General features: G+C 41.5%; 1 protein-coding gene across 1 annotated transcript in view; it reads right to left on the reverse strand.

Moving 5' to 3' along the window:
- SNX7 (sorting nexin 7) overlaps positions 1-25,136 on the reverse strand; it is a 57,001-nt gene extending 31,865 nt beyond the window's left edge. Inside the window, exons 1-6 of the mRNA XM_074961281.1 lie at positions 24,942-25,136; positions 10,187-10,369; positions 6,654-6,764; positions 6,080-6,244; positions 4,842-5,043; positions 1,156-1,355 (exon numbers count right to left, since the gene is read on the reverse strand). Coding sequence (XP_074817382.1) covers positions 1,156-1,355; positions 4,842-5,043; positions 6,080-6,244; positions 6,654-6,764; positions 10,187-10,369; positions 24,942-25,136 — 1,056 coding nt within the window. The remainder of the gene's footprint in view (positions 1-1,155; positions 1,356-4,841; positions 5,044-6,079; positions 6,245-6,653; positions 6,765-10,186; positions 10,370-24,941) is intronic.
- Between the last annotated feature and the right edge of the window lie 1,814 nt (positions 25,137-26,950).

The raw sequence follows: 26,950 nt of genomic DNA on the forward strand, positions 1-26,950 counted from the left end.
AGACATTACACAGAATTTTTAGTAATAGTTTTTGGTCAATTATAAGTAATACACCTATAGTACATACTTATAACAAAACTTACCATTCGGTACCTTAAAGTATGTCCTGTCTGATTACAAATATAAAATATAAGGTTATAAGAGTAAAATTGAAACAAGAAATGGGTTAATATTCTTTTGTGTATTTTTTTTCCCTTTTACTTCCTCTTTTATCCTATATAGAACTACAGGAGAAACTATTAGAAATTCTCTGTTTGTCCGCCATTATAACAAATATCTATTCTAATTCCAAGGTAAAACTAATAATTTCAGTACTAATATGTGTATGTGTTCTTATTCACCAAGACAAAGTAAAGGTTTTCCTAGTTGTCTCCCACCAATGGGAGAATCTGTAAGAGAAACTCTTAGAAGGGCCTTGAATGGAACAGAATGCACAGTACTAGGCCCTGGCATAACATCTGCATGTCCATATGGCAGATGTGCATCTATTAAAGAGGTTCATTGCTATTCTGGAAAAGTGAAGTCAGGATCTTAAGGTTTAGAAAGATCTCAAAGGAGGGAAAAACCTTGCCTTACTTTGTGTATCAGTCTCCTTTCCTAGATGAGTCAATATTTTGACAGAGTGAAGACAGTTCTTCTGTATTAATCTGCATCATGAGTTGTAGTTCCTTGAACCCTTCTACAGTAAGGACAACTATTCTCTCCACTAGCATGTAAACCTTTCCTAAGGTGCGACAATTTCCAGGGAAAGGGACACACAACCCCTCAACCATTAATGTTGCTGTTATGGGGAGCTAGCTGCAGGAGGAAACTAGAGAGGAGTCGCCACAGCAAAAGAAATCATCTTTTTGAGACTGGACACATCTTACCTGATTAATAGGGGAGCCAGGAAGGGGGGGGGGGAGGGGAGATTTGTTGCAAGAGGGCAACCATCCTAAGGAAAATTATTCTTGCTTTTTAAAAAAAAAAATAAAAAAATAAAATGCTTTTTTCACTCTAACTAACTCATTTGTTATGTTCTCAATTAGCAGCAGAAAGACAAACTGTAGCCCTCAAAGAGTTAATGCAGTGACTGCAAAATCAATTACATATAAAGCAGATTCTCTCTTCAAAGGTCACTCAATACACTGGTGTAAGCAACCTTTATGGTCTTACCGTTAATATTTCACTGTAGAGAACATATTCATGTAGAACAGGCAGCAAGTTTTCTGATAGTCCTGCCATCCGATTCTCAGTAGCTTTGCAGCACTTGTCAATGCAGCTGGCAACACCTTTTAATGAATCTACTAGATCTTCTTCTGATGCACACCAAAGAGTATGGATTGGACCATATTCCTTCATTTCACAATAATACCCTTAATAAGAAGATTAGTGCATATTAGTACTCAAGTCAATGATAGATGCAAAGCACAGAAACTGAGGCTAGTTTCAAAATCTGGCCAAATGATCCTCAAAAAGAAGATGTTACAGGAAAAAAGTTCTCTTTTTTGTTGTTGTTATTTTTGGTCAATGGAAACATCTCAAACTTGTACTCGTTAAGCTATTACCAACATATTGCTAAAAAAAAAAATCAATCAGTGAAAAATGATCTTTTTGAAATAACTGTATATGCACAATAGGTTCAGTGTGTGCGCTTAAGTTCATTCCAGTTCTGGAATACTGCTTTATTACTACCACTCTGGAAATATTTCTTTTTTTAAGTACAGGAAATCTCTTCAGAAAACAATCATTAGCTCTGTAGCTCAATAAAACTTTGTAATTGTGGCCACGGTATTCTCTCAGAAAAAGTAAGGTCCAGATACTGCCACTTTTATAGACCTTTACTCTGGAGTAGTCTCATTAATTTCACTAAGGCCCTAAAGATGAGCGAGGCAGAATATGGCCCTATACTGTGTGTTCACATTAGCAATGTTCATGTGTTATAGGCCAAGGTAAATTGAAGTGGCTATGATGTTGGATCAAGTCCACACTGCTCTAATGTGTCTTTCTAATTTAATTCTGACTGTTGAGGTTTTCACAGTCCCTCTGCTTTTTCTGCCCTCTACAGCTTGGTCACAGTTGACTTTATACTGAAGAAACATCCAACAAAAAGACACATGAAGTAGTGTATGCAGAGAGAGATGCTTGTTTTGAGTTTAGTTGGTCTAAAAAGCCTCTGGAAACTTAATGGAAAATCCCAGATTGGGTTACAACTAGCAGGAAGCATCACTGCTTGACAAATGGTTCACTGCTGAGACAAAATCAACTTTGCACATGACAAGTGTTCTGCAGGTTACTGTTGGGATAGGCTAGATGTAAACAACATCTGGCAGCACTTGAGAGTGAATAAAACTCTATGAGGCTTTACCACCAGTATTTTGGTGCTGGTGCTTTAAGTGTACACCCAGGAACTTCTCCTCACTATATACCAACTACTCCTAGTGGAATGAACTGCTAAGACAAAAAAAAAATCCCTTTGATCAATATGTATTTCTTTTATGCAAGGAATACCCAATTTAGTCAGGACATGCAGAGATCTGGACTGACAGAGTAAGCTAAAGGAAACAAAGCCTTGGTTATTAGGGAACACAGTGCAGCATTTCAAAGTATTTTTACATGCAAGAGAAAACCCTAAAGTACTGACCAGTGGGATTTTTAAAACACAGGATCAGCGTCAGATCAGATTCAAGCTCAGAAAAAAGTAAGTATATAATTTAAAGATTCAAGTAAGTACGTTCCATTCGGAACAAACTTTTTTTCTTGAAAATCAAGGAAAATTCTAACAAGAGCATGAAGTTCAAACAAACCCATCTGACAGATGTTATGACCAACAAGAAAGGTAATATTTTTTTAAAATTCTCTTTCATGTGACACCGAATAAAGATGTACAATCAACCAAAAGAACGGATGTGATAGTGTTACATGTTCAGATTTAAGAAGACATGTCAAATAAATAAAACTTCAACTGGGTTGGCTAAGACAGACAATCAATCAGTACTTACAACAACACTTCACAGAATACAGAAAGAAAAGTATACTTTACCAAACCTTCTAACTGGTGAAGAGTTGGCAGCTTGTTCACTTCCAATTAACTTCCCAATATTCATTACTTACATACTGGTTTAGGGCAAACAAAATTCCTTTGTGGGGGGAAGGAAAAGCAACTTTCCCACAACTTATTCCACTGTGTTCAGTTTTTGATATTTTTATTTGCCTAATTATTTACTACTATGTCACGTTACATGACTAATAAGCTAAAGGAATTTCTAACCCAATCATATTACTAACACCTGGTGACAATAACCAATTCCTAATGAGTTACAAAATATACTTCAATGGATCATTCATAAATCACATAAAAATCTGCAGCAAATATTCCTTATTAATCACAGAACATATTTAGATTGTAAGCACCCTTCATCAATTACACCATATTGTTAATCACAACACATATCTACAGTAACAGACATCCTTCGATAGCCATCAGGGATCCCTTCCTTAACATCTCAACATTTCTTTGTTGATTCTATACCGGGGTCGGCAACCTTTCAGAAGTGGTGTGCCGAGTCTTCATTTATTCACTTTAATTTAAGGTTTTGCGTGCCAGTAATACATTTTAACATTTTTTAGAAGGTCTCTCTCTATAAGTCTATATATTATGTAACTAAACTATTGTCGTATGTAAAGTAAACAAGGTTTTCAAAATGTTTAAGACGCTTCATTTAAAATTAAATTAAAATGCTGATCTTACACCACCGGCCCGCTCAGCCCACTGCCAGCCTGGGGTTCCGTTCACCTAGGCCGGCAGCAGGCTGAGCGGGGCCTGCAGCCGGGACCCCAGCTGGGAAGGGGCCAGCAGCCAGAACCCCAGATCGGCAGCGGGGGGTAGGGCGGAGAAGAGAAGGCTGGGGCGGGTAGGATTTTTAATGGCACACTGCTACCTCCTGGGGTCCCGGCCACCGGCCCCACTCAGCCCGCTGCCGGCCTGGGTTTGGCAGCGGGCTGAGCAGCGCCGGCATCTGCGACCTGGCAGGCAGCAGGGGGCCATTAAAGATCGGCTCCCGTGCCGTCTTTGGCACAGGTGCCATTGGTTGCCGACCGCTGTTCTATACTCTCCAGTATTTGGCTACACACACACAGACTGAGGTTCAAAATAAGTACAAAGAACTTCTCAGTTTGACAGGTACAGAACACTATATTTGTAGATACAAAAAACTTTATATACAAAAGGGATTCTGGTTAACAGATATAAGAATTTGTAGGGGTTTGAATATCTACAAACAACTGGAATTCATATTGTGATTGTCATTAGGAAATAAGTGTTTATATTTCCCTTTAAGTAGTAGTCATCTGTACACAACAAAAAGCATTCACAGTGTTCTTCTAATTAGTATGGTGAAAAACCAGCCAAACTTCTAGGTTTTCTTAGTTTTCAGTTTCTTGTCAGCATAGTTAAACTACCGTCCCTATTAATACATTATTTATGCTGATTCTGTCCGAGGAAGTTCCAGGTATGACTCAGTAACAAGGAAGAGAAAGGTGAGGTTATCAGCAAATTATTTTCCTTCTCTCGAGAGATAAGCATGCTACCTCTGCAGTCACCCTAACTTCAAACCAATGAAGAAGGCTGCCAGATGTGGATCTCTAATCCCCACATAGTTGCACACTGATCTGCCAATACGCCGAGGATTAGCCGTTGAAGGAAAAGAAGTAAAAGTTTCTTGTTCTCCATTTCTCTTGCTAGAAAGCAGCATTTTGTGCAGAACAGTGAAAGCAAACTAACTTTTCACAGTAATTTACTTGTTCAATATATTACTTTCTGAAGTCAATAAAACAAGCTTGTGTTCATTATTTCTACTTACCCCTTTCTTCCTTGTAAATTCTTTGGGATATTCTGTCTATCAAGTTTATTTTCTGATTAAATGTTTCCATATAGTCATTTATATCTGTAAACGTATGAGGACGATTTTTAACTCCTCCTCTTACTGAGGATGCTACAGCTCTTACAGTTTGTCCCATTCTGCTAAACAAGCCAGGGCCCTGCTTCTTGTGAGATGAAAGTTCCTGCAAGAAGAACATACCCTTGTAAATATTTTAATGTTTTCTACCCATGGTTTAGAATTAAAGCAAAACAAGTAAACAATAAAACTACACAGGCATTTATAAAACAAACTACTTTAGGTTTTCACTTGCTGCCTAGATCTTATTGTAAAGTTATTAAATATGTAGCAATTAGACTCTCTTTCCCCACCATCCCTTTACTAATTTTCCTTTTTATATTTTGATTGAGGGCTGTATGGTCAAGGACAACCATTCTGTGTCATAGGCTAGGCATGCTCTACTGAAGCAGGGAGCATGCAGGGGGATTAGGAAGGGAAGGATTAAGACAGTACAAACCTCTTCCCCTTTCAGTCTTAAAGCAGAGTCAGCCAGTATGCAGACTTTTGGGAAAGAAAACAGAGGGAAGCATGTGCAGAGAGAAGTCATCCATTGGGGAAAATTATGTTCTTACTGTGGAAAGCAGCCTCTCCCCTCCCCGCCTCCGTTTCCTTTCCCTCCACTTCTATAAACTGCTAGTGAAACATTTGGTTAAGTTCAGAACTATGCTCTTTGGAAGACAAAATTCTTGCTTTCTTTTCCAGTGAATACATTCTGCACAGCTACAGTGGGAAATTAAATGGTGGTTTATTGGCTGCATTGTCAATGAACAGATTATTACTATTATTTTTAAAGAATAAGGGCAAAAAGAGAAATATCAAAACAAAATAATTTAAAAATCACATGCATTATATAATCTTGGGCATTTACATGGATAGCAAGAACAGCCAGGATTAGAAGAGTGAGAATAGGAGTTTTGGAAGGGATACTAACCCTCATGCTTCAGAGCATAAGACAAACTCTGATGGGTATCAGAAAGAAATTTTTCCTATGGGCAAGTTATTCAATAGCTGCCTACTGCAGGATTCCTTGCACCTTCCTATGGTGCTTCTATAACTAGCCATGGTTGGTAGGAAGATATTGAACTATGCAGGCCCCTAGTAAGGCAGTTCATAATTTCTTATAACTATAAATCAGGAGTTTTTTTTTTTTTTTTTTTTACCCAGGCTTGTGCAGTAAGAAATATTTTGAAGTCTTCATTAAAAGTCAAAGTTGGATGCTCAGCAATTCGGTTCAAAAATTTATGCAATGCTTTCCTTCGAGTCTCAATGAATTCATCACTAAATCGTTCCACCATTCCTTTCATTATAAATTTTTCAGGCAATGGCTGAGGGGGAAAATAAATAAAACATTGTATAACTTTGCATATTACATATATTACAAATAGTCCTACTACCCAGGAGACGGTAGACACATTCTTGTACAATTCACTACACAGAAAAACTATAAAATTAACACAGTATACACAGTGTTTCAATCTGATTCTAGCAATAGATAATGCATCAGAATAGATATAAAATCAAGAGAAAGGAAATGAATGGAGAATAGGTTAAGAAAAAGCGAAATGCCCTTATTTTTCTCTGAATTTTGCACATACACATAAAAGATTAATCAAACTACATTAGCTTCTTAATGGTTGGTAGAACCCAGAACCCTGAAAGAGACTTCACCAAAGCTCAGTACAAATAAATTTAAAACAAAAAACCAAATGCAACACAAAAATCTAGCAAGCCTACAGGAATAATCAGTGTTGGATGTGCTTCCTCAAGTCTGCTCTTCAACCAAAGGAAATCTTGATATCGTCTTCGAACTTCATATTCACTGGAGTCAAACTCACCACGAGATGTCTGAAAATCATAACCACAAAATTAAGATGGAAAAATCTAAAAGTATGTCTGCACTGCAGGTGGAAGGTGAGATTCCCAGCTTAGGTAGACAGATATACACTGACGCTGCTCGAGCCAGCATGCCAAAAACAGCAGTGTAGTGGGGATAGCACAGGAGCTGGAGCTAGCCTGAGTACCAACCCACCCAGGCTCCCTAGATACATACTTTGGGAGCTAGCTTGAGCCACCACTTGTGCTACCCCAACTACCTGGCTATTTTTAGCACACTTGCTCAAGCAGCACTATGCATGACTGTCTACCTCCCAGCTGCAACAGACATATACCCTAAGAGGAGTACTAAACATATATAATAGTGTAGATTGACCATTTTGGAATAAAAATGAGATCTGAGGGAAAACATTTAATGTCATTCAGAACTTACCAATTACAATTTTTAGTAAAGTGATCTAACCTAGTAAGAGATGAAACAAAGTGAACTTCTACTGTGAGAAAAAAAGCAAGTGCCCAACTGTGCATAAGAAGTGTCTTATAAGAATCGATCTAGTACAATTTTTTCCAAAGGGTTCCAATCATGACTTTAATGTGAGATTTTCCTTCCAGTTAAGATGGACGTGTTCTAAATTTAGGCTGGTCTCTTTAAAGCGATGACAAATCTGAGTTTAAGGAATGCCCATGTTGTAGTATTTGAATAAACTGAAAATAATTGAAACGTGTCCCTGATATCAGCTGCTATCAATCACCTAGCCACATATTTCAGCCATGAAAACCCTGTCATTTCATACAGGCCATGGGTGCCCTGCCATTTCATATAGACTATGGCCCGCAGTCAGCCCACCAGAGCATTTCATATATACCACAATATACTAACGGCCGATGATAAAACACTAATGAATCATGTTTACACCATTTGAGTTTACACAGGTGTGTAAACAGACAATACTGTACATACGAAACAAGCTGAACTTAAAATATAAATCAATACAGGTGACTTTAAATCTTATTAAAATATGTAGAATCTGTTTGGTCCACACAAGGTTGTTCTTAGATTTATGTGGCCCTCCTGCGTAATAAGTTTCGGCAGCACTGAAACTACATATACATCAGGATTTAATGGTTTACACTACCAGTCACCAACTTTAGTTTTGTACCCACCAGTAGAACCTTAAACTTTAGCAAACGACAGTGCTGCCAACTCTAATGATTTAATCCAGTCTCATGATATTGGTAAAAAGAAAAGGAGGACTTGTGGCACCTTAGAGACTAACAAATTTATTTGAGCATAAGCTTTCGTGAGCTACAGCTCACTTCTCACGAAAGCTTATGCTCAAATAAATTTGTTAGTCTCTAAGGTGCCACAAGTACTCCTTTTCTTTTTGTGAATACAGACTAACATGGCTGCTACTCTGAAACACAATATTGGTGTGGTTTTTGTTTGTTTGGGTTTTTAGTGGGAGGAGACTAAAACAAGCCCCAGCTCCTGGAGCCAAGTAATTACAAGCATATATGAGTTTCCATTAAAAAAAAGTTCCTAGTCATTGTGGTTGCAAAGAAAAGCTTTAGAACATGATTCAACTGAATTTTAAAGGCTCAGAAACTAGAATGCAATTAAAAAGAACCTCCCCACCCAATTTTACTTAATCTTGTAATTTTTGAGCAAACCTCTGATTAATTGAGACCTGATTCATGATTTCTGAATGCTTAGGGTTGACAGAGCTGTTGTATCATCATGAATTTATACTTCAAATTAATCATGGATAGGAGAGAAGGCAGAAAACATCCCTCCCCTTCCCCACCATTCTCCCCTCTTCCTACAAAAACCCTATCCCTCCTGCATAAACAAAGGGAACATTTGCATTTGAAAATTTGTTGTAAGTGAACCTTCAGCAAAAAAAAGTCAGAGTAAAATAAATGAATATAGCAGGTCTCAAAACGTAGGCTGTGAAGTTAAGGTTGCCAGACGTCTGGTTTTCGACCAGAACGCCCAGTCAGAAAGGGATCCTGGCAGCTCCGGTCAGCACCGCTGACCTGGCTGTTTGAAGTCTGGTCAGCAGCGCAGCAGGGCTAAGGCAGGCTCCCTGTCTGCCCTGGCTCCGCGCGACTCCCAGAAGCGGCCGGCATTTCCCTCCAGCTCCCAGGCAGAGGTTCGGCCACAGGGGCTCTGCACGTTGCCCCTGCCCCTACTGCCGGCTCCACTCATTCCACTGGCCGCGCTTCTGCCTAGGACTCAGAGAAATGATGGCCACATCCGGGAGCCACCTGAGGTAAGTGCCACCCAGAGCCTGCACCCTGAGCCCCCTCCAGCACCCAAACTCCCTCCCAGAGCCTGCAACCCTCTTGTACTCCGAACTCTTCATCCCCAGCCCCACACCCTCAGCTGGAGCCCTCACCCCCCCACACACACTCCAACCTCACTGCCTAGCCCAGAGGCCCTCCTGCACCCTGAACCCTCATTTCTGGCCCCATGCAGGAGCCTGCACACCCCACCCAGATACAGTACCCCCTCCCCTAGCCCAGAGCCCCCTCCCACACACTGTAACCCTCATTTCTGGTCCCACCCCAGAGCCCATACCCCCAGCCAGAGCCCTCCTGCACCCCAACCCTCTGCCCAGCCCAGTGAAAATGAGTGAGGGTGGGGGAGAGCAAGTGACGGAGGGAGAGGGGATTGAGTGAGTGGAGGCAGGGCCTCAGGCAAGGGTGTTCGGCTTTCTGCAATCGGAAAGTCGGCAACCCTACGTGCAATACTTGCTGATAATTCCCAGGGAACTGGCTGGTCTCATAATACTGGCTTTCCTCCACTCCAGCTGAGAAACTGAATTCAAAGACAGCTGAAAACACATTAAATAAATACTTTCCTAATATTACCTTTTCATTTAAGAAATTGCTGTAGCCGTAACAAAAATGTTATTAACTGTGAATGGAAGGAGAACTTTTCTTTGTGCTAGCAAACAATCCAATTACAGGAAAGCAGAATTGAGAGGGGGTGTGGTGAGCAAGGTACCACATATTGACAGCCAAGCATAACCCCACTTCTCTATGGCCTACCCATGCTCAACAAATACTTATGCCAATATAGTACTTTCCAACTGCATCAGCCTTCCTCTTGTTTCATGTTCTTGTCAAGGGACACAACAGCAAATGCCAATTTCACACAAAAGACTGCTTTTGCAATCATTAAAATAACTTCAGCTATTCCTTAAATGATCTCTACAGCACTCAATCATGCAAATATACACGAGTAACCTTAAAAGTGTTTTTTAGAATCTAACCCTGAGTTGGAAATAATTTGACTAAGCTGTTAACTCGCTGCAAAATCAGGATATAAAATTTTGAAATGTTAGAAAGGTTATTTGAAATCCTTTAAAACTCTAACACTTGTATAGTTTTACTTTACACTTAAACTATCAGGACTATTAAACACTTACCTTTGTAACAACTCTATAGGTAACAAAAGTCTCAATGGCAGTAATGTGACTTTCAGGATCATCAACAGTAATTAAGAGATCCCTTAATTCTGGCTCATCTTCAAACTTGTACTGGTTTATCATAGAAGAGGGGGATGTTGGTATCAAAGGACTGAATGAATTTGCCTCAGTCAGTGATGTATCCTATAGATAAATAAGACATTTGAAGAAATTCTTATTAACATAAGGGTGCAGGTTTCAGACATCAAAAACAATAGCTCTGAAGCAGTGGTGGGCAACCGGTGGCCCGCACACAGCCCATCAGGGTAATCCGCTGGCGGGCCGTGAGATGGTTTGTTTACTTTGCCCATTAGCAGACACAGCCACCCACAGCTCCCAGTGGCCTCAGTTTGCCGTTCCTGGCCCATGTGGTTGCCCAGCACTGCTCTGAAGTGAACAGTTAAGATGGTAAAAGAGAGAGCTGATAAAACTGCAAAAATATACCACAAACACCCATGTCATCCTCTTCTCCTTTTCAGTGCTCAATTCAATGAGTGGTTAAAAAAGAAAAAAAGAACAAGACCGATGAGAGAAAAGCAGAACACTACACTTGACAACATCATGGATGGCTGAAAACAGAAGTCACCTACAAATGCCCAAACTAGTTAAACCAAGCACCCACTGTACTGTACAGGACACTTACCAACCTAATTAAAGTTGTTAGAGGCCAGTCACCCAGGATTTGAAATCTAAATTCTCTCTTGCAAACTGACCAAGATAGCTACCCTCTTTTCCTTTCAGATGTTTTATGAAATTATATCCCCTTGTAATTTAAAGATGTTTATTATTAAAGACCTTCAGTATAGTTTATAATTGAAGAATCCTTGACGATGAAGAATCAGCAGTATAAGAACTAAGTGTGGTTTTTTTTTAATCCAGTGGTAGTAAGGTTTATGAATTACAATTATATATACACACACCACCAGGACAGAAAAAACAGCTCTCTCTGGAATGATGATAGTAGTTATTAAAAACCAGCATGCAGCTATGCTATGGTAAATAACAGTTTAGGACAAAGATGGAAGGACACTATGCCCTAATAAAAAAAAAATTCTCTCCAATTTTAGTTAGAAAAAGTTTTATTATTCAGAAAGATTTAAGGCAGAAAGTCAGGACTGATTTGTCTTATCCTTGCCAAAAGAAAAAAAAAAGTGCTATGTGTGTTTACAAGGTCACAGGTTGTCCGCTGGGACCTTAGTTTTAAGCCTCATCTGAAAGACAGCACCTCCAGTCACAAAATGACCTCCAACACAATACTAGGGCATCAGTTTAATAACGATTCAGAGAAAGGAGCACATCTACTAAATATCCCTTCCATCAAAATACAAGCCACACATGAGACCACGCTTATGTTAAGAGATCAGACAAGACTGATACAACAAACCTCACATTCATTCAATGCTCAATCAAACCATCAAGGTTTATGAGGTTCTTATAGCAAAAGGGAAGCATCAAGTCCATATTTCTGAAGTTAGATGTACACTGAGCACCTTTCTTCAGGAAGTGAGAAGGGTATAAAAATCACATTTACCACTTCTGTTTGTCTTCCTGCATAGCTGGACAACGGGAGACAAGATGTGGTTTAATTGGGCCACAACTTCATTCCTAAATGCTAGGGAGTAACCAGCAGATAAAAGCACACAGTGCAGGTAATTCTAAAATCAACCTACCTACATCAGGGGGTGGGGATGCGCTGCCAGCCCTCCTCCTTTACTCATCCTAATCCCCAGCCCACCCACTACTGGGACCTCGCCACTCCCACCCCGCAAATGAGGTTAAGGGGGGCTATAAAGAAGGGGATTAGCTCTCTGCTGTACCAGTCATAGGAGTCCTGAACCTGCATTTCCATTCTTTTAAAGAATGCCTCCCTTAAATCCTTTCCCAATTCATTCTATCTGATCACTTTATCCCTTCCCTATGGAAAACCTGCACTGGACACCCACCACAAGGAGGCATCAGCAATTAGCTTGGCTGCCTCCCCGCATGCAACAATTATACCCTCTTTGATATCAGCCAAAAAGTGTCAGCTCCCAAGTCTGACAGGTGGACCCCATCCTCCTGCTGCAGCAAGTCATTCTGGCCATCCAACCCTTAGGTTCCTGGGTTACTGTTTTTGTTGTGTGGTTGCTGGTGATTATTTGCTTCAGGGTGGGGGGCTGTCTGTAAGCAAGGACTGGCCTGTCTCCCAAGACCTGTGAGAGTGATGGCTTCAGGATAGGTTGTAGATCCTAGATGATGCATTGGAGAGGTTTTAGTTGGGGGCTGAAGGTGATGGCTAGTGGCGTTCTGTTATTTTCTTTGTTGGGCTTGTCCTGTAGTAGGTAACTTCTGGGTACCCTTCTGGCTCTGTCAATCTGTTTCTTCACTTCAGCAAGTCACTCTCACAGATCTTGGGAGACAGGCCAGTCCTTGCTTACAGACAGCCCCCCAACCTGAAGCAAATACTCACCAGCAACCACACACCACACAACAAAAACACTAACCCAGGAACCTATCTTTGCAACAAAGCCCGTTGCCAATTGTGTCCACATATCTATTCAGGGGACATCATCATAGGGCCTAATCACATCAGCCACAACATAAGAGGCTCATTCACCTGCACGTCTACCAATGTGATATATGCCATCATGTGCCAGCAATGCCCCTCTGCCATGTACATTGGCCAAACCGGACAGTCTATACGTAAAAGAACAAATGGACACAAATCAGACATCAAGAATTATAACATTCAAAAACCAGTTGGAGAACACTTCAATATTTCTGGTCACTCGATTACAGACCTAAAAGTGGCAATTCTTCAACAAAAAAACTTCAAAAACAGACTCCAACGAGAGACTGCTGAATTGGAATTAATTTGCAAACTGGACACCATTAACTTAGGCTTCAATAAAAACTGGGAGTGGATGTGTCATTACACAAAGTAAAACTATTTCCCCATGTTTCTTTCCCCCCCACTACTGTTCCTCACATGTTCTTGTCAACTGCTGGAAATGGCCCACTTTGATTATCACTACAAAAGGTTTTTGTTGTTGTTGTTTTTCCTTCTCTCCTGCTGGTAACAGCTCACCTTACCTGATCACTCTCGTTACAGTGTGTATGGTAACACCCATTGTTTCATGTTCACAGTGTATATAAAATCTCCCCACGGTATTTTCCACTGCATGAATCCAATGAAGTGAGCTGTAGCTCACGAAAGCTTATGCTCAAATAAATTTGTTAGTCTCGAAGGTGCCACAAGTACTCCTTTTCTTTTTGTGGATACAGACTAACACGGCTGCTACTCTGAAACCTGAGTTTAACTGTGGGTCTCGTATAGTGATTTTACTGACCTTACCTAGTCTCTTTCCAGACAATTCTACTTCATTGAAGAGCATACTGCCTTCAAAAGCATTCTATTTACTCTGGCACCTAATCAGCATTGGTTGGAAGTGTGGGGGAAGAAATAAGAGTTGTGTTTTTATAGTTGCATAACTCCATTTGGCTATGTATGGTAACTTACATTCAGAACGAAAGCCATTTCAAAATATGCTAGATCAGGACACTTGCACAAAATGGCCACGTGCTGACATAATTCAAGCCTTTTGGGGAGGAGAGAAGAGCACATCACCACAGAAAGGATTTGAGTAACCATGTAGTTGAAAGGGATGTTCAGTTTGTGGACCTAAAATTAGACCAGCCAGCTGTGTTTTGGTTGGCAAGTTATGTTGTCATCACTCAGCCTACTTATAAAAGAACACAGGCAGACTATTCAAGTATGCAACAATTCTGCTGTAGGAATACAGAAGGAATATTACACGTGAAAACTCTGACTCACAGGAAAATAGGAAGGGTGAAGGGACGACAAAGTTATCCATGATTATGAAACAAACAGCAACTTAGAGTTATTATTGTAGGGTAGTTTTAATGTTAAAGGCATCGCCAATTTTGGTAGGCAAAGATATCCTCCTTCAAAATCTGTAGTTTTCTTATTTCATCCTCCTAATGCTTTTTATTTTAGTTGACTCCCTAAAGTCTCTTTAAAGTCAGGTAGTACGATCACCCAAATATTACAACATATTGGAAATTGCACAGCAGATGTGCTTACAACAGGAGTGCAATCAGAGCCAAGCATCTGGAGCTTGCAGTCTGCCTCATACTACATGCCTGCGGATGTGGAGGGAAAAGAAGCTGCCATTAGAGGCCTCTGCAGATTAAGTGTTTGGGACTAGAGAAGCAAGAAAAAAACCATCATCAGTGGCCTGACCAACTGTTCTACTAAAAAGGAGTGCTGGTGACAGGCTACTTAAATACCTGGCTTTGTCCATATCAGATGTTTTGGAGATTTGGAAGTTTTCAGTAGCCAGGTATAGGATTTGTATAGAGCCTATGGGAAACAAGTTCAGGAAGATATTGGCAATATGGAGGAAAATGTATGTAAACCAGTACTGGGGAGGTTAGGAGCAGGATTCACAAGGAAAAGTAAACATTGGCCTGGGCCTTTATGGTTTTACAGGTGTGACGTTATCTGATTAAAATATGACCATATAGATCATTATTGCAACCACTGTTCTATATTTACAACAAATCTTGTACAAAATGTGGAACGTAAGATGTCTGTGGAAAGGTTATGATTTGCTGAATATAATTATGCTATTTGTATACATGTATTATTTTTGCATTTGAAGTTATCAGTATTGGCTCTATTCCTGTATTTCAAATGTTTGCTCCTGGGGTAATGCCCAGAAGGCAGTTAGCCAGCACATCTTGGAGGGACTATTCAAATTGAGTGGCCCATCAAAAGGACCCAACTCACAATGGACTATGGGAGACACCCATCTACACTGAGTAGACATTGCATCTGAAATATAGGTAATGACTTCCTACAATGACTAAGTGAAATCAGGCATGCACAGGTGACTTGCCCATGTGACTCCAAACTCCCATCTTGTCATCTGTAATTTTCCACTAGATGTGCTGAGGGCTTTGTTCGAAACAATGGGTTTCTCTCCACATGGCAGAAGATGTAAAAGTTCCTGGAAACTCCTCCATTTTGCCTCTTTTCTGCTCTTTAACCAATTTAAACTCTCGCCTTTTTATAAATAAACCTTTAGATTTTAGATACTAAAGGATTGGGATCAGTGTGATTTTGGGGGTAAGATCTAAGTTATATGTTGACTTGGATGTGTGGCTGGTCCTTTGGGATCAGAACCACCTTTTATTTGAAGAGATTGGTTTTAAAGAACCACTCATCTCTAAGTCTAGTGTTTCTGGTGATAATACAAGGACTGGAATGAAAGGAAACTGCTTTTTGGACTTTTTGTTAGCCAGTGTGGCAAAACAGAAGTTTACTTTTGTTGCTGGCTTGATATAGGCTATGGGGCATCTGCTCTACTTCTCAGAAGTTTGTCCTGAATTTGACATCCTCAGTTGTGACCCACTGAGGCACAGTTGCAAAGGGAAATTACTGAAGCCATAATTTTTGGGAAGCAGCACAGAACACTAGGTTTTTTCATGATGTATGGGTAAGGGGCTGGTGCTTCTGGCCTTTAGGGGTGAAGAAAGAAGCAGGTTCTGATCCTGAAAGGGAGGGGGAAAAAAAATCAGTTCCTGTGCACTAAGTATATAAAAATAGAGCGTGAGAGAAGAGCATTTTAACGCCCACATCGATGAAGATACAGCTATAAATGAAATACTGTTCTTTGTAGAGGAGTAAGAGAGCATACAGGTTTTTCAAGATGCATGTGAATTAGTGATCATACCACATTTTGCCTCTGATCCACCCCAAGTAATCAAGGACAAACTGGAGAAGCAAGCTGTATAAACAGAAAATGAATTTACTTTGTATGTCAGTTTGAAGCTTAGTCAACTTCAGAAACGAGGTGAACGTTGCCAATTTGTGACTTTGCAGTACTTTCTCTTTTTAATGTTTTCTTCCTTGTTACTGTACAAACAGAGGAATACTGATTAAAGCCCTGATCTGACACACGTCCCAATAAATAGGTGCATCCACTTGTAGGAGCAGGGCGTAAATGCTATCTAAAATACTAGTCACACCATGACTTGTTAGTTTCACTGATTATTCAGGTTAACTGATGATGTGAGGCTTGATATTCTTATTATTTGTAAAGTTAACCTATATCTAACTTAAAGATGCATTTTCTCGCTAAAGGCCCTGTCATTTCTTTGCCATATTTTCCTCAAGGCTTATCTCACTATTCAGATTGTTAAAGTAGCACAATGACTACTGGTATTTTTTCAAGAATATAAATGTTTGTAGGTTATAGACATGGTGGTCTCTATGTGGCAATCCATCAAGATTTTATTTGTTCACAGCTTTCTGCAGGACAGGACACTTAGAAGAATACGGTTTCAAGTCGGTCCCTTTAAAAAGCCACCAAATTAACAAGCAATTTATGTTAAGAAAGAATTGAATGTCAGTAAGGAGAAATATTATGCATACATAAAACGGATTAACATCACAGCTAAACATATGCCTATTGACAAATGCAATGTCTATGCTAGTTAACTGCTCAGAGATGTCTTGCTTTATTATTTCCTTAGATTACAGTGTGTAACATTTGAAAAACTATATTTTTGTAAATAATTTTTACCAAGACATCCAATTCTAAAGACTCATTGCTGTTTTTTACTACAGCCATTTAACTTGATAGTTGTCACTGATAAAAGTTTTGCAAAAATTTTCAGAGGTAGACGTTTTTCTGAATTCCAAATAAGAATCCTTAATTTCTTTGCATTTCCATCATATACCTTTCACAAAATCACCTCAAATAGACAAGGCTACTCTGTTCCACATTGTGTATTTACATGAAGAGTATCAAACTCCTACAGAAAAATCTTGAATATGTACATAGGGGTAGATCTTCAGCAGCTTTAAATTGTCAGAGATTCTTGATTTACTTCAGCAAATTTATGGCAGTTTATGCCAGTTGAGGATCTGCTAAGAACTCAGGTGGAAAATTAACCGGTTGGGTTCAGTTTATAGATGACTGTTCCAACAACTGGTGAAGTGTAGTGCAAGTTTCAATACATAAGAGTATTTCCTGTCTTAATGTAAATTTCAGACTATTTGATAAAATAGATCACTCCCCAGAACAGACAGTCGGAACTGAATAGATTTTCCAAGCTCTCACAGAGTCTGTGGCTGACAGAGAAGATTTCTCCGAAGGGGTAGACCTGGCCAGGCTTAGTGAAGTTGTGAGAGGAGAACTTGGTCAAGAACCTGAGTTGGTCAATAATCAAAGTCCTGGCGGCTCTGGTGAAAACTATGTCATCCCATTATAACGTGGAACACAACTGACAGTATGGAGTATCACGTGTATCATGAAATTCAAGAAAGCAGAGGATGAAGGGAAACTGAAGACAACACTTTGATTTGACTTTACCTGACAAGTTGCCCTCTCTGGAACAAGTTTCAGCACTCTTTTTAAACATTGTAACAGAGGTTAATGTAAAAAAGAACAGGTCCTGCACCTTGAATATTACACAATGCCCAATCAGGCTGACAACACTGAGTGCTGGCCTTTGATATTCTCTCTCCAGATAGTGGTCAAGGTTTCTATATTAAAGGGACATGGCATGATTAGTAGCACGCTGTTCACTAATGCTCTCCAGCATGAAGAAGGCCACAAGCTCAGCTATGAGCAATTATACACTTTCTGTTGGGAATTATGAGCACCAGGGTAGTAATTACTGGGCTAATGATGTAATTGAAAGGATGTAAGCAGAAGCAAGGGGAATCTCAGAAGGAAAGCTCAGAGGGTGAGCCTGGGCTGAGGAGTGAGGACTGTGGGGAAGCCTCATCTTGCTGTAAGCCTGCATTATACTGTGATATTTTGCAAGGAAAGAATAAATACACAACTGGTGAAAAGGTAACAGCCTGGTGTTTGTGAGAAACCACATGAACTGGTTATGCAGTCAAACACTGGGTAGTGACAGAGACGCCCTGTGACATGGACACTGTCAAGCTAAACATCCATGTGGTTTTTTACAAAAGAAATGCTTTGTGTTTATATTCTGAGTAATATCTTTAGATTCTTAATTGTCAACTTTAATCTTTTTTCACCATTTAGCTATTTGGCCTATTTTCATTGCCTAAACTGAATTAAATGAAAAATGAAATCAATTTCACTTTTAGATACTCATTTACCAACACAACATTATTTAGGCTACAAACTCCACAGACTATATGTAAAGGAAAAAAATCACAGCTACTTTGCAGCTAGTTATTTTTATTGGGAACATTTTATAGATTTTGGAACAGTAAGTTTTCCATAAGTTAAATCTGAAACCAAAATCTGCCTCATACTTACCCCTTTAACAGTAGGTATAGAACAAGTACAAGGTATAATTCAGGACCAGCCAGTTAACAACACAGGTAGCCTGAGAGACTGGAAACAAGCAGCAAGTTGATTTGAGAATCAAGTAAAAGGGCCTGATCCTGCAAAGATCTGTGTGTGCACAACACCCATTGGCTACAGTAGAAGTTGAGAGTATTAAAAACCTTGCAGGAAACTTTCACTACCACAGAAAAATCAGATCCCAAATCTGCATCTTAATTAAACGGTCTTCCTCACCTATAAACAAAAGCAGTAAGTGTAAATGTTCAAGACAGAAAAGGGATGCCATGCTTCCAAACATAGTGTGAAATGTTTTGTTCATAGAAATAAGTTACCACTTTGCATACCTTTTAACAGCTGTTACGTTTTCTCTTTGATATAATTAGGGAATACATTTCTGCCACTTAGATTCTTAATTATAAAGTTTTTATTGCAATCTATATTTAAGGATAGCTATCCATGTTTTATATCAAGTTTTTGATATAAGGTACCTTATCTCTTTGATAAACAAGCAGCAGTATAACTGAACTAATTACAATGGACCAGCAGGTATAGGGTATATCTACCCAGGGATAAAAGCTCTACGGCATGTCTGTGGCTAGCCAGGGCCAGCTGACTCAGGCTCGCAAAGCTCAGGCTGCAGGGCTAATAATTGCAATATTCGGGCTTGGGCTGGAGCCCGAGCTCTGGGACTCTCCACCCTTGCAGGGTCTTAGAGCTCGGACATCTACACAGCAATTTTTCAGCTCCAGAGCCCGAACGCCACGAGCCTGGGTCAGACATGGGGTTTTTTTTAATCCCTGGGTAGACATACTCAGAGACAAATGAGTATTACTTCCTGAATAAATTTCCTAGCTTAGACCAGTAAAGCCAAAAGCCAAGATCACACAAATAAAAGTCAAATAACTCTTTATGTTTTTGCACTCTTTTGCACTAAATTGTTCAAATGGATTCTCCATTTCTTGATGTCCTCAAATCAGGATTGGACATCTTTCTGGAAGATACGTGGTAGTATAACTATTGGGCTCACTACAGAGGTAAACAGTATGGTGTGGCATACAGGAGGTCAGACTAGATGATTTAATGGTCCCTTCTGGCCTTACTTTATTAATATCAAGATTTTGCTTCAGTACTATCAAACACATAACTGTTTCATAGTAAATGTGAAGTCTCTACAGCAGTGGTTCCCAAACTTGTTCCGCCGCTTGTGCAGGGAAAGCTCCTGGCGGGCTGGGTTGGTTTGTTTACCTGCTGAGTCCGCAGGTTCGGCCGATCGCAGCTCCCAGCCAATGGGAGCTGCTGGAAGTGGTGACCAGTACGTCCCTTGGCCCGCGCCGCTTCCAGCAGCTCCCATTGGCCTGGGGCAGCAAACCGCGGCCACTGGGAGCCGCGATTGCCCGAACCTGCGGATGTACAAGCGCAGAACAAGTTTGGGAACCACTGCTCTACAGTTACCCTTCTAATATATTAATTTCTTCCCAGTCCTCTGTGCCCAGTGCCTATTTACAGAAACACTGGAAATGTGTGCTCAAGTAAATAAAAGTTGAATTACAATCCAAGTGCTATAGAAGTACATGCAACATCAATGCCAAATGAGTTTGCACTTAATTAGAGAGACAAGGTGGGTTAAGTAATCTCTTTTATTGGACCAGCTTCTGAAAGAGAAGCTTTTGAGCCACACCGAGCTCTTCTTCAGGACGAAATATTTGCTGCTCCTACCACTGTACTCTTAGACATTCCATTGTTTCATTTCAGAGAGTTAGCAATCTATTGGGTTTACTTAAGAAGCCTCAGAGGGTAGGTGGTTTTCACCCCACATGCTATTTTTTGGAACCTGTTTGCCTTATCAAGACTGGCTCAGTGCATGCTCTATTCTTTACCAAGTTTGAGGGTTTGCTTGAAAAGGAAGATAATAACAGACCTTGCTTTTACCAAATCAGACATAAAACAAACAATTACCATAACTGAGTCATATTTAGTGCACCAATACACAGATCTTCATATAGCAGTTGCAATCTTGGAAGAATTAAAGAATACCAGGTTAAAAAAAAATTACTTAATGAGATGGAGGGGTAGCCTATTTGTACTTCAACACATATGTCCGCACATACTTCGATTATTTCCTCTAGATTTATGTATTAGTCTACACTTTAGAACAAGCACTGGATATCTTTGAAAAACTATAATAAAATATACCAGTCAAGGCAAAAATAAATTAATCCATTCTTTATCGTTGATATTCAGAATGGATTAAGATGATTTAAATCACCAAGTGGAAAAGCCTCAATTTAAAATCACTGATTTTAAATCAACTTTTCCTTTGTATTTCAGTTATTTTCTAAAGAAAGGTGCATTCTCATTGATTGATATAACCATTCAGATTTGTTGATTTACAACAACAGAGAGCCTTTACACTAGATTTGGTCAATCTTTTTGCTACCTAGGAGGATACACTATAACTTTATACATTTATTTAAGAAATTATAAGGCCTAATATCGTCATATTCTTATTAACTGTACATTTTAGTATGTTAAGAAACAGTGAATGATAGATTGCTTATTTACTAGATAAATTTACTTTGTGCTCATATTTGGATCAAACTGCATAAGGATGGTAACTGGAATTTAAGGAAACACACAAAACAGTATATAAAATTTATTTGTATTAAACAAAACAAACGTTTTATTAAGAGAAGATTATGTATCAAAACATCTTGCACTTACAGTTAAACGATTTATAAACAGAGGGATTAACTGTAGTCAGTGAAGTAAACTGATTAGTTCAGGTCAGTCTGGGAAAGTTTTCAAACATGTCTAAGTGAAAGTGACAAGAGCTTAAGTTCCTGGTTTTGCCTAAATCTTGAAAATGGCAATCTCCTAAATTACTCAGGCAGATTTATTGTGCCATATTTATAAAGCTTGTCCTCAAAAGTTAGAAGCAGGGGATAAACATCTAAGTTTTTGACAGAGGCTCATGGATTCAGCATATTTCTATTTTATGTAAATGTTTTTAAGAAAAATTTAGGCCTTAACATATTTTGTATTAAATTCAGATTTTATTTTAAACGGGTTTATTTTAAAAAAGAAAAATATAATTTAATCAACAAAGTCTAAATAAAAACAATCCAATTTTTAATTTTTTTAAAAAACACAATCATTGCTTTTTAAATCCACCTTGGTGATATTTTAGTCATCTGTTTTAAAAAGAAAAAAAAAGTTATCTACCCAATGTAAGGCGTCAAAGATTTTTACAAAGCCCTAGTCTTACAACTGGAGCCATGTGAGTGGGCACCAAGAGGATACAGAGGTCAACTAACGGATCGCCATATTTGGAGTCAGAAAGGAATTTCCCCTCAGATATTAGCAGAGGCCAGGAAGGGGAGGGGGGAGACTTGCCTTCCTCTTCAGCACAGGGCATGGGTCACTTGCGAGTTTAAACTCGTGTAAATGGTGGATTCTCTGTAACTTTAAGTTTTGAAATTATGATTTGAGGACTTCAGTAACTCATCCAGAGGCTATGGGTCTATTATAGGAGTGGGTGAGACTAGATGATCATGATAGTCCCCACTGGTCTTAGGCTATGAATATAACTCATATGAATCCAAATCCAAGATCAGGGCCCAAAAGCCAAGAAATTAGGCCCTGAGCCCACAAACACTTAAATGCATGCTTAACTCTATCACTATTGCCAACATCAAGAGTTCAAAAATTGTGAGTCAGACCTCAAAAATGGCTTAAAAATTTCTGTTTTTAACAGAGTTCATTTTATTTTCTGGCTTCTAAGCTTCCACCATAGAATCATAGAAGATTAGGGTTGGAAGAGACCTCAAGAGGTCATCTAGTCCAGTGGTTTTCAAACTTTTCTTCAACTGGGTTGCCAGAAAAAAACTGTTGATGCCCGTGACTCAATGAAGCTGGGGATGAGGGGTTTGGGGTGCAGGAGGGGGTCAGGGCTCTGGGTGGGGCTGGAGTGCAGGAGGGGGCTCTGGGCTGAGGGTTGGCGTGTGGGAGGGGGTCAAGGCTCTGGGCTGAGGCCAGGGATGAGGGGTTTGGGGTGCACAATGGGGCTCCAGGTTTGGGGGGGCCCAGAGCTGGGACAGGGGATTGGGGTGCAGGCTTATCTCGGGCGGCTCCTGATCAGTAGCGCAGCAGGGGCACTAAGGCAGGCTTCCTGCCTGTCCTGACACTGCAAACAGTGTGCACCCCAGAAGCGGCCAGCAGAAGGTCTGGCTTCTGGCCGCCTCCGGGGCACAGCACGGTGTCAGAACAACTAGCACCGCCAATGGGACTTTTAATGGGCCAGTTGGCAGTGCTGACCAGAGCCACCATGACCCAGTACTGGGTCACAACCAGCAGTTTGAAAACCACTGATCTAGTCCAACCCCCTGCTCAAAGCAGGACCAATCCCAACTAAATCATCCCAGCCAGGGCTTTTTCAAGTCATGACTCAAGTCATGTTTCCACATTTTTTCCCCCACAACCATGAGGGCTAGAAACTTGTTTTAAATAAACACCTGTGAGAATCTCACTGTTGGACTTCAGAAGCTGTGGTGTTAAGAAAAACAATCACAAAATTCATGATAGTTCAGAGACTTCTTCCATGCATGTAGTTAATCATGTGTGATAATGTTTGCCCAATCTAGGTCCTATACCAAGTTTCAGATACTAATCATTTTATTCCCTCCTCTATCAAAATAGATGTAAATTTAAATAAAAGAAGTACTTGTGGCACCATAGTACTGCGTGCATCCAATGAAGTGAGCTGTAGCTCATGATAGCTTATGCTCAAATAAATTTGTTAGTCTCTAAGGTGCCACAAGTACTCCTTTTCTTTTTGCAGATACAGACTAACACAGCTGCTACTCTGAAACCTGTAAATTTAAATGATACCTATTCTCCATTTGATTTTCATACACAACAATGGTACACACTCTCAAACTGTTTTGAATAAACTCAAGCTTGAAACGTATACACTGGTGAGTATTTTTCAATATATTACTGTATATAAACCATGCCTGTAGATTAACTATTTAGATATTATATTTTTTCTGTATTTTATTGGTACACATGACATATTACTGTAAATTTCAAGGGCTGTGCTTAAAGATAATAACTAGCGCTTTGATAATGCAATAAGATCTATACAGACAGGCCTCTACCCCCACTTTCAGGCTGTGCATGGGAACTTGCACTGACCCATGCACATCAGACTGCAAGACTGGGGTTCTAGGTCAGTTGCCTGTACAATAATAGATTGGTGTTTGTCCCCACAGACAAATTTACCAAACGTTTTTACCTATTTGCTTAATAATAATGACAAATGCCAATCATTGGTTACTGAGGAAAAACTGCTGAGAGAGGGTCAGAACACAGATTTCCAATATCCAAAATTACCATAATAGTTCCCTATTACAAAAAGTGTAACAGCTGAGGATACTTTGATCATACAGCTGTCCAACCCTATTACTGGCACAAACTGATTAGAAACTTAAAAGTTAGCAACTTTTCTCTGAAAACTCATCCTAAAACTAGTACAGTACTTAATGGATGGTGAATCCCCATCGGGGAAAAAACAAACACCTCTATGCATGCCAGAGAACCATTAAATGCAAATTCCTGGGTAGGGGGCACCTTTCTCCTTGTTTTTAAGTGGTTGTTTGAAACATGAGTGGAAAACGACAGCTGCCTACAAGAATTAGAACACTACGTGCACTTTAACTTTTTATCTTCCCTTTATCTACTTAATTTACAATCCCTATTTTCTGCTCTTTAACATAAACTAGATGGTGACGACTCAGGTTAACGTGCATGCAACGCTTTGAAGAGGAACCGTGCTATTTCTCTGCCAAGCTTTTATTGCCATTAACAACCTACAGGACCGTGCCCAGGTAGTAGAGGTCACTGTACCAGGATTGTTGCTCCTACTACCCGTCCACAGGAACCTGCAGATAAGTGCAACGCTCCCCCTCTCCCGGGCACCTGACTCCCCCCCGCGCAGCAGGGTGATGGGGGAAATCCCGTTAGGGCAGGGCAGGGCCGGGCCGCCCCCGCGCGGGGTGTCTGCCCCGTGCAGGCTGCCCTGACCGCTTCGCCCACCCCGAAGTGCAGGGGGCGATAAGACGCGCCGGGGGCAGCTCCAGGGCGCTGGGCGGGGGAGCCCCGCTTGCCCGTCACATCCCCGCCGCTCTGCAGACAAGCCCTGGCAGCGGCACCCCAGACTGGGCAGCGCCCGAGGCAAAGTGCAGCGGGCGGGGGGCGGGGGGGAGAAGGGCGCGGGGCGGGTACCTCTCCCTCCCCCACTGCTCCGGCCCTTCGGAGCCTGGCCGCGGCGGGCAGGGGGCTCGGGGCTGCTCCGCGGGGAGCGGGGCCCCGGGCCGTACCTTGCTGAACACCTCCAGGTCTTCCTCGTCGTCGTCAAAGGCCAGCTCCTCCGGGGCGGCGCGGGGCGGCGGGGCCCGCGCTGCGCCGGGGGGGCTCGGCCGGGGCGCAGCAGCAGTAGCTCCACCCTCGCTGCCAGCGGGGGAGCCGCAGAGCGGCTGCGGCGGCGGCCCCGGTACCCTGCTCTCAGCCTCCATCCCTCTGCGGCAGCCCGGCCGGCGGCCTGTGCGATTGGCTGCCGGAGCCTGCCCCGCCCCGCCCCGCCGGCCGCCGGCACAGTGCGCAGGACTGGAAGCGGCTGCAGCCGGGGCCGGGGCCGGGGCCGGGGAGCGGCGCGGGCGGGAGGAAGGGACCCGCCCCGCGGAGTGGTGAAGCTTCTGCGTGTGCGCGTTACACTCTGGCGGCTCCCCGCGCTGCCGCCGGGGGCTGGTGGAGGCGGCGGGAAGTAGCTCCCCCCCTTCTGGGCTGGGCTGCAATCCGGGAGCCCGCGGGCGGCAGGGCTCCCCGAGGGGTGCGGTGCAGACCGCCGCCCTAGCCGCAGGCTACTCCCAGCCTCTGGCGTCCGGGCGCTCCAGGCGTCCCGAGCCTGACGCGTCGTCTCTGCAAGGGCTGGCGGGGTGAATGCACCAAGCCAACCGGCGAAAGACCAGCGCGAAAGCTGCTATAAAGCCTTATTGAAGAAGAGCGCAGCGCAAATGCGAAAGCTCGTCTCTCACCGGCAGAATTTGGGCCAATGAAGATGTTGCCTTCCCACTCCTTGTTTCGCTAATAAAGCCTTGCAGGCAGAACTGCCTCTCCTTCACTAGCGCCAGCCATTTCTCACGTGCTCTCCTGTGCAAAGTTTACTTAACGAGCAAACAGGCTGAAAACACAACGTTCGTAGTTTATTGATAAATACAGCTAACGTTGCATGTTTGGTCCAAGCAGTTAGCTAATATTTGGGGTCTTGTTAGGGCTGTTTCAATTAGGAGGAAAAATTGATGCAAGTGAGGGGGGGAGGGAGGTTGGTATAATTTTATTTACGAAAAATGTGAACGCCAAGTCATGTTTACCAAATCACCAGTAGAAACAAACATCAGGAGGCATCTTCTTTGCTCAGAAATCCCCAAGTGTGCTTCCCGGAGCTCTGTGTCTACGAAGCCCTATTTCTTTTTCATCTCAGCGTCACAGTCACATCTGTTTCTCTGGCTTTCTGCCACGAACACAAACTGGTTGGAAAACCATTGCCAATATTCTTGTCCCTGTGTTTGCAATTTTAAAAAATACCCTTGTCCCACATGGTTGAGCTCTGACCTGCCATGTGCTTTGGGCAATCCCTGTACTGTTTGAAGCTGTCTCCATTGTGTGAAGGGCTTCCCTATGAGCCCAGAGAGTACTTGGCACGATCACTGACTTTAGGAGGTCAGGTGTTCTTTGGATCAAAGACTCACTGGATAACTGCCAGCCATCACCACCTTTCAGTATAATAATGTATTACACCCAAAGAAGGATGTTAACATGAAGGTTACAAAGTCCAGCACTCCAAAATTAGAAAATGCCAGTATTAAGTTTACTCATGCAACCTTAATTCAGGCACCTTTTGTGCATGCATTATGATATAGTCTAATTATATGCTGCTTTTCCACAGGTCCCCTGCCTCATTCAATGCACAGGTTTTATGGTGCTTTGGGAATGAATCAGGATTGTATTGAGGAGGAGGCCATTGCCTATAAAACCCCTGCCTCATATGTTGCAGGTGTTAGACGGTCTGAAATGAATAAGACAGAGGACCACAGGAAAAGAAAGGGTGGTCTCAAGGTTAATGAAGTTAAATGCTGCCCTGTAGAATTGGATTCTCTCTCTCTTTGCCACAGGGTTCCTATACGATGCTATAAGGAAAAGCACTTAAACCAAATTTCACTGCTGGCCACAGGCCCTAATTGCATATGACTCATTTTCTGGATGCCCAGACACTTGGGCCAGATTTGTAGAAGTCCTGAGCACTAACAACTGCAACTGAAAAGTGGAGTGG

This window comes from Natator depressus, chromosome 8 (genome assembly GCF_965152275.1).
Source record: "Natator depressus isolate rNatDep1 chromosome 8, rNatDep2.hap1, whole genome shotgun sequence".
NCBI lineage: Eukaryota > Metazoa > Chordata > Testudines > Cheloniidae > Natator > Natator depressus.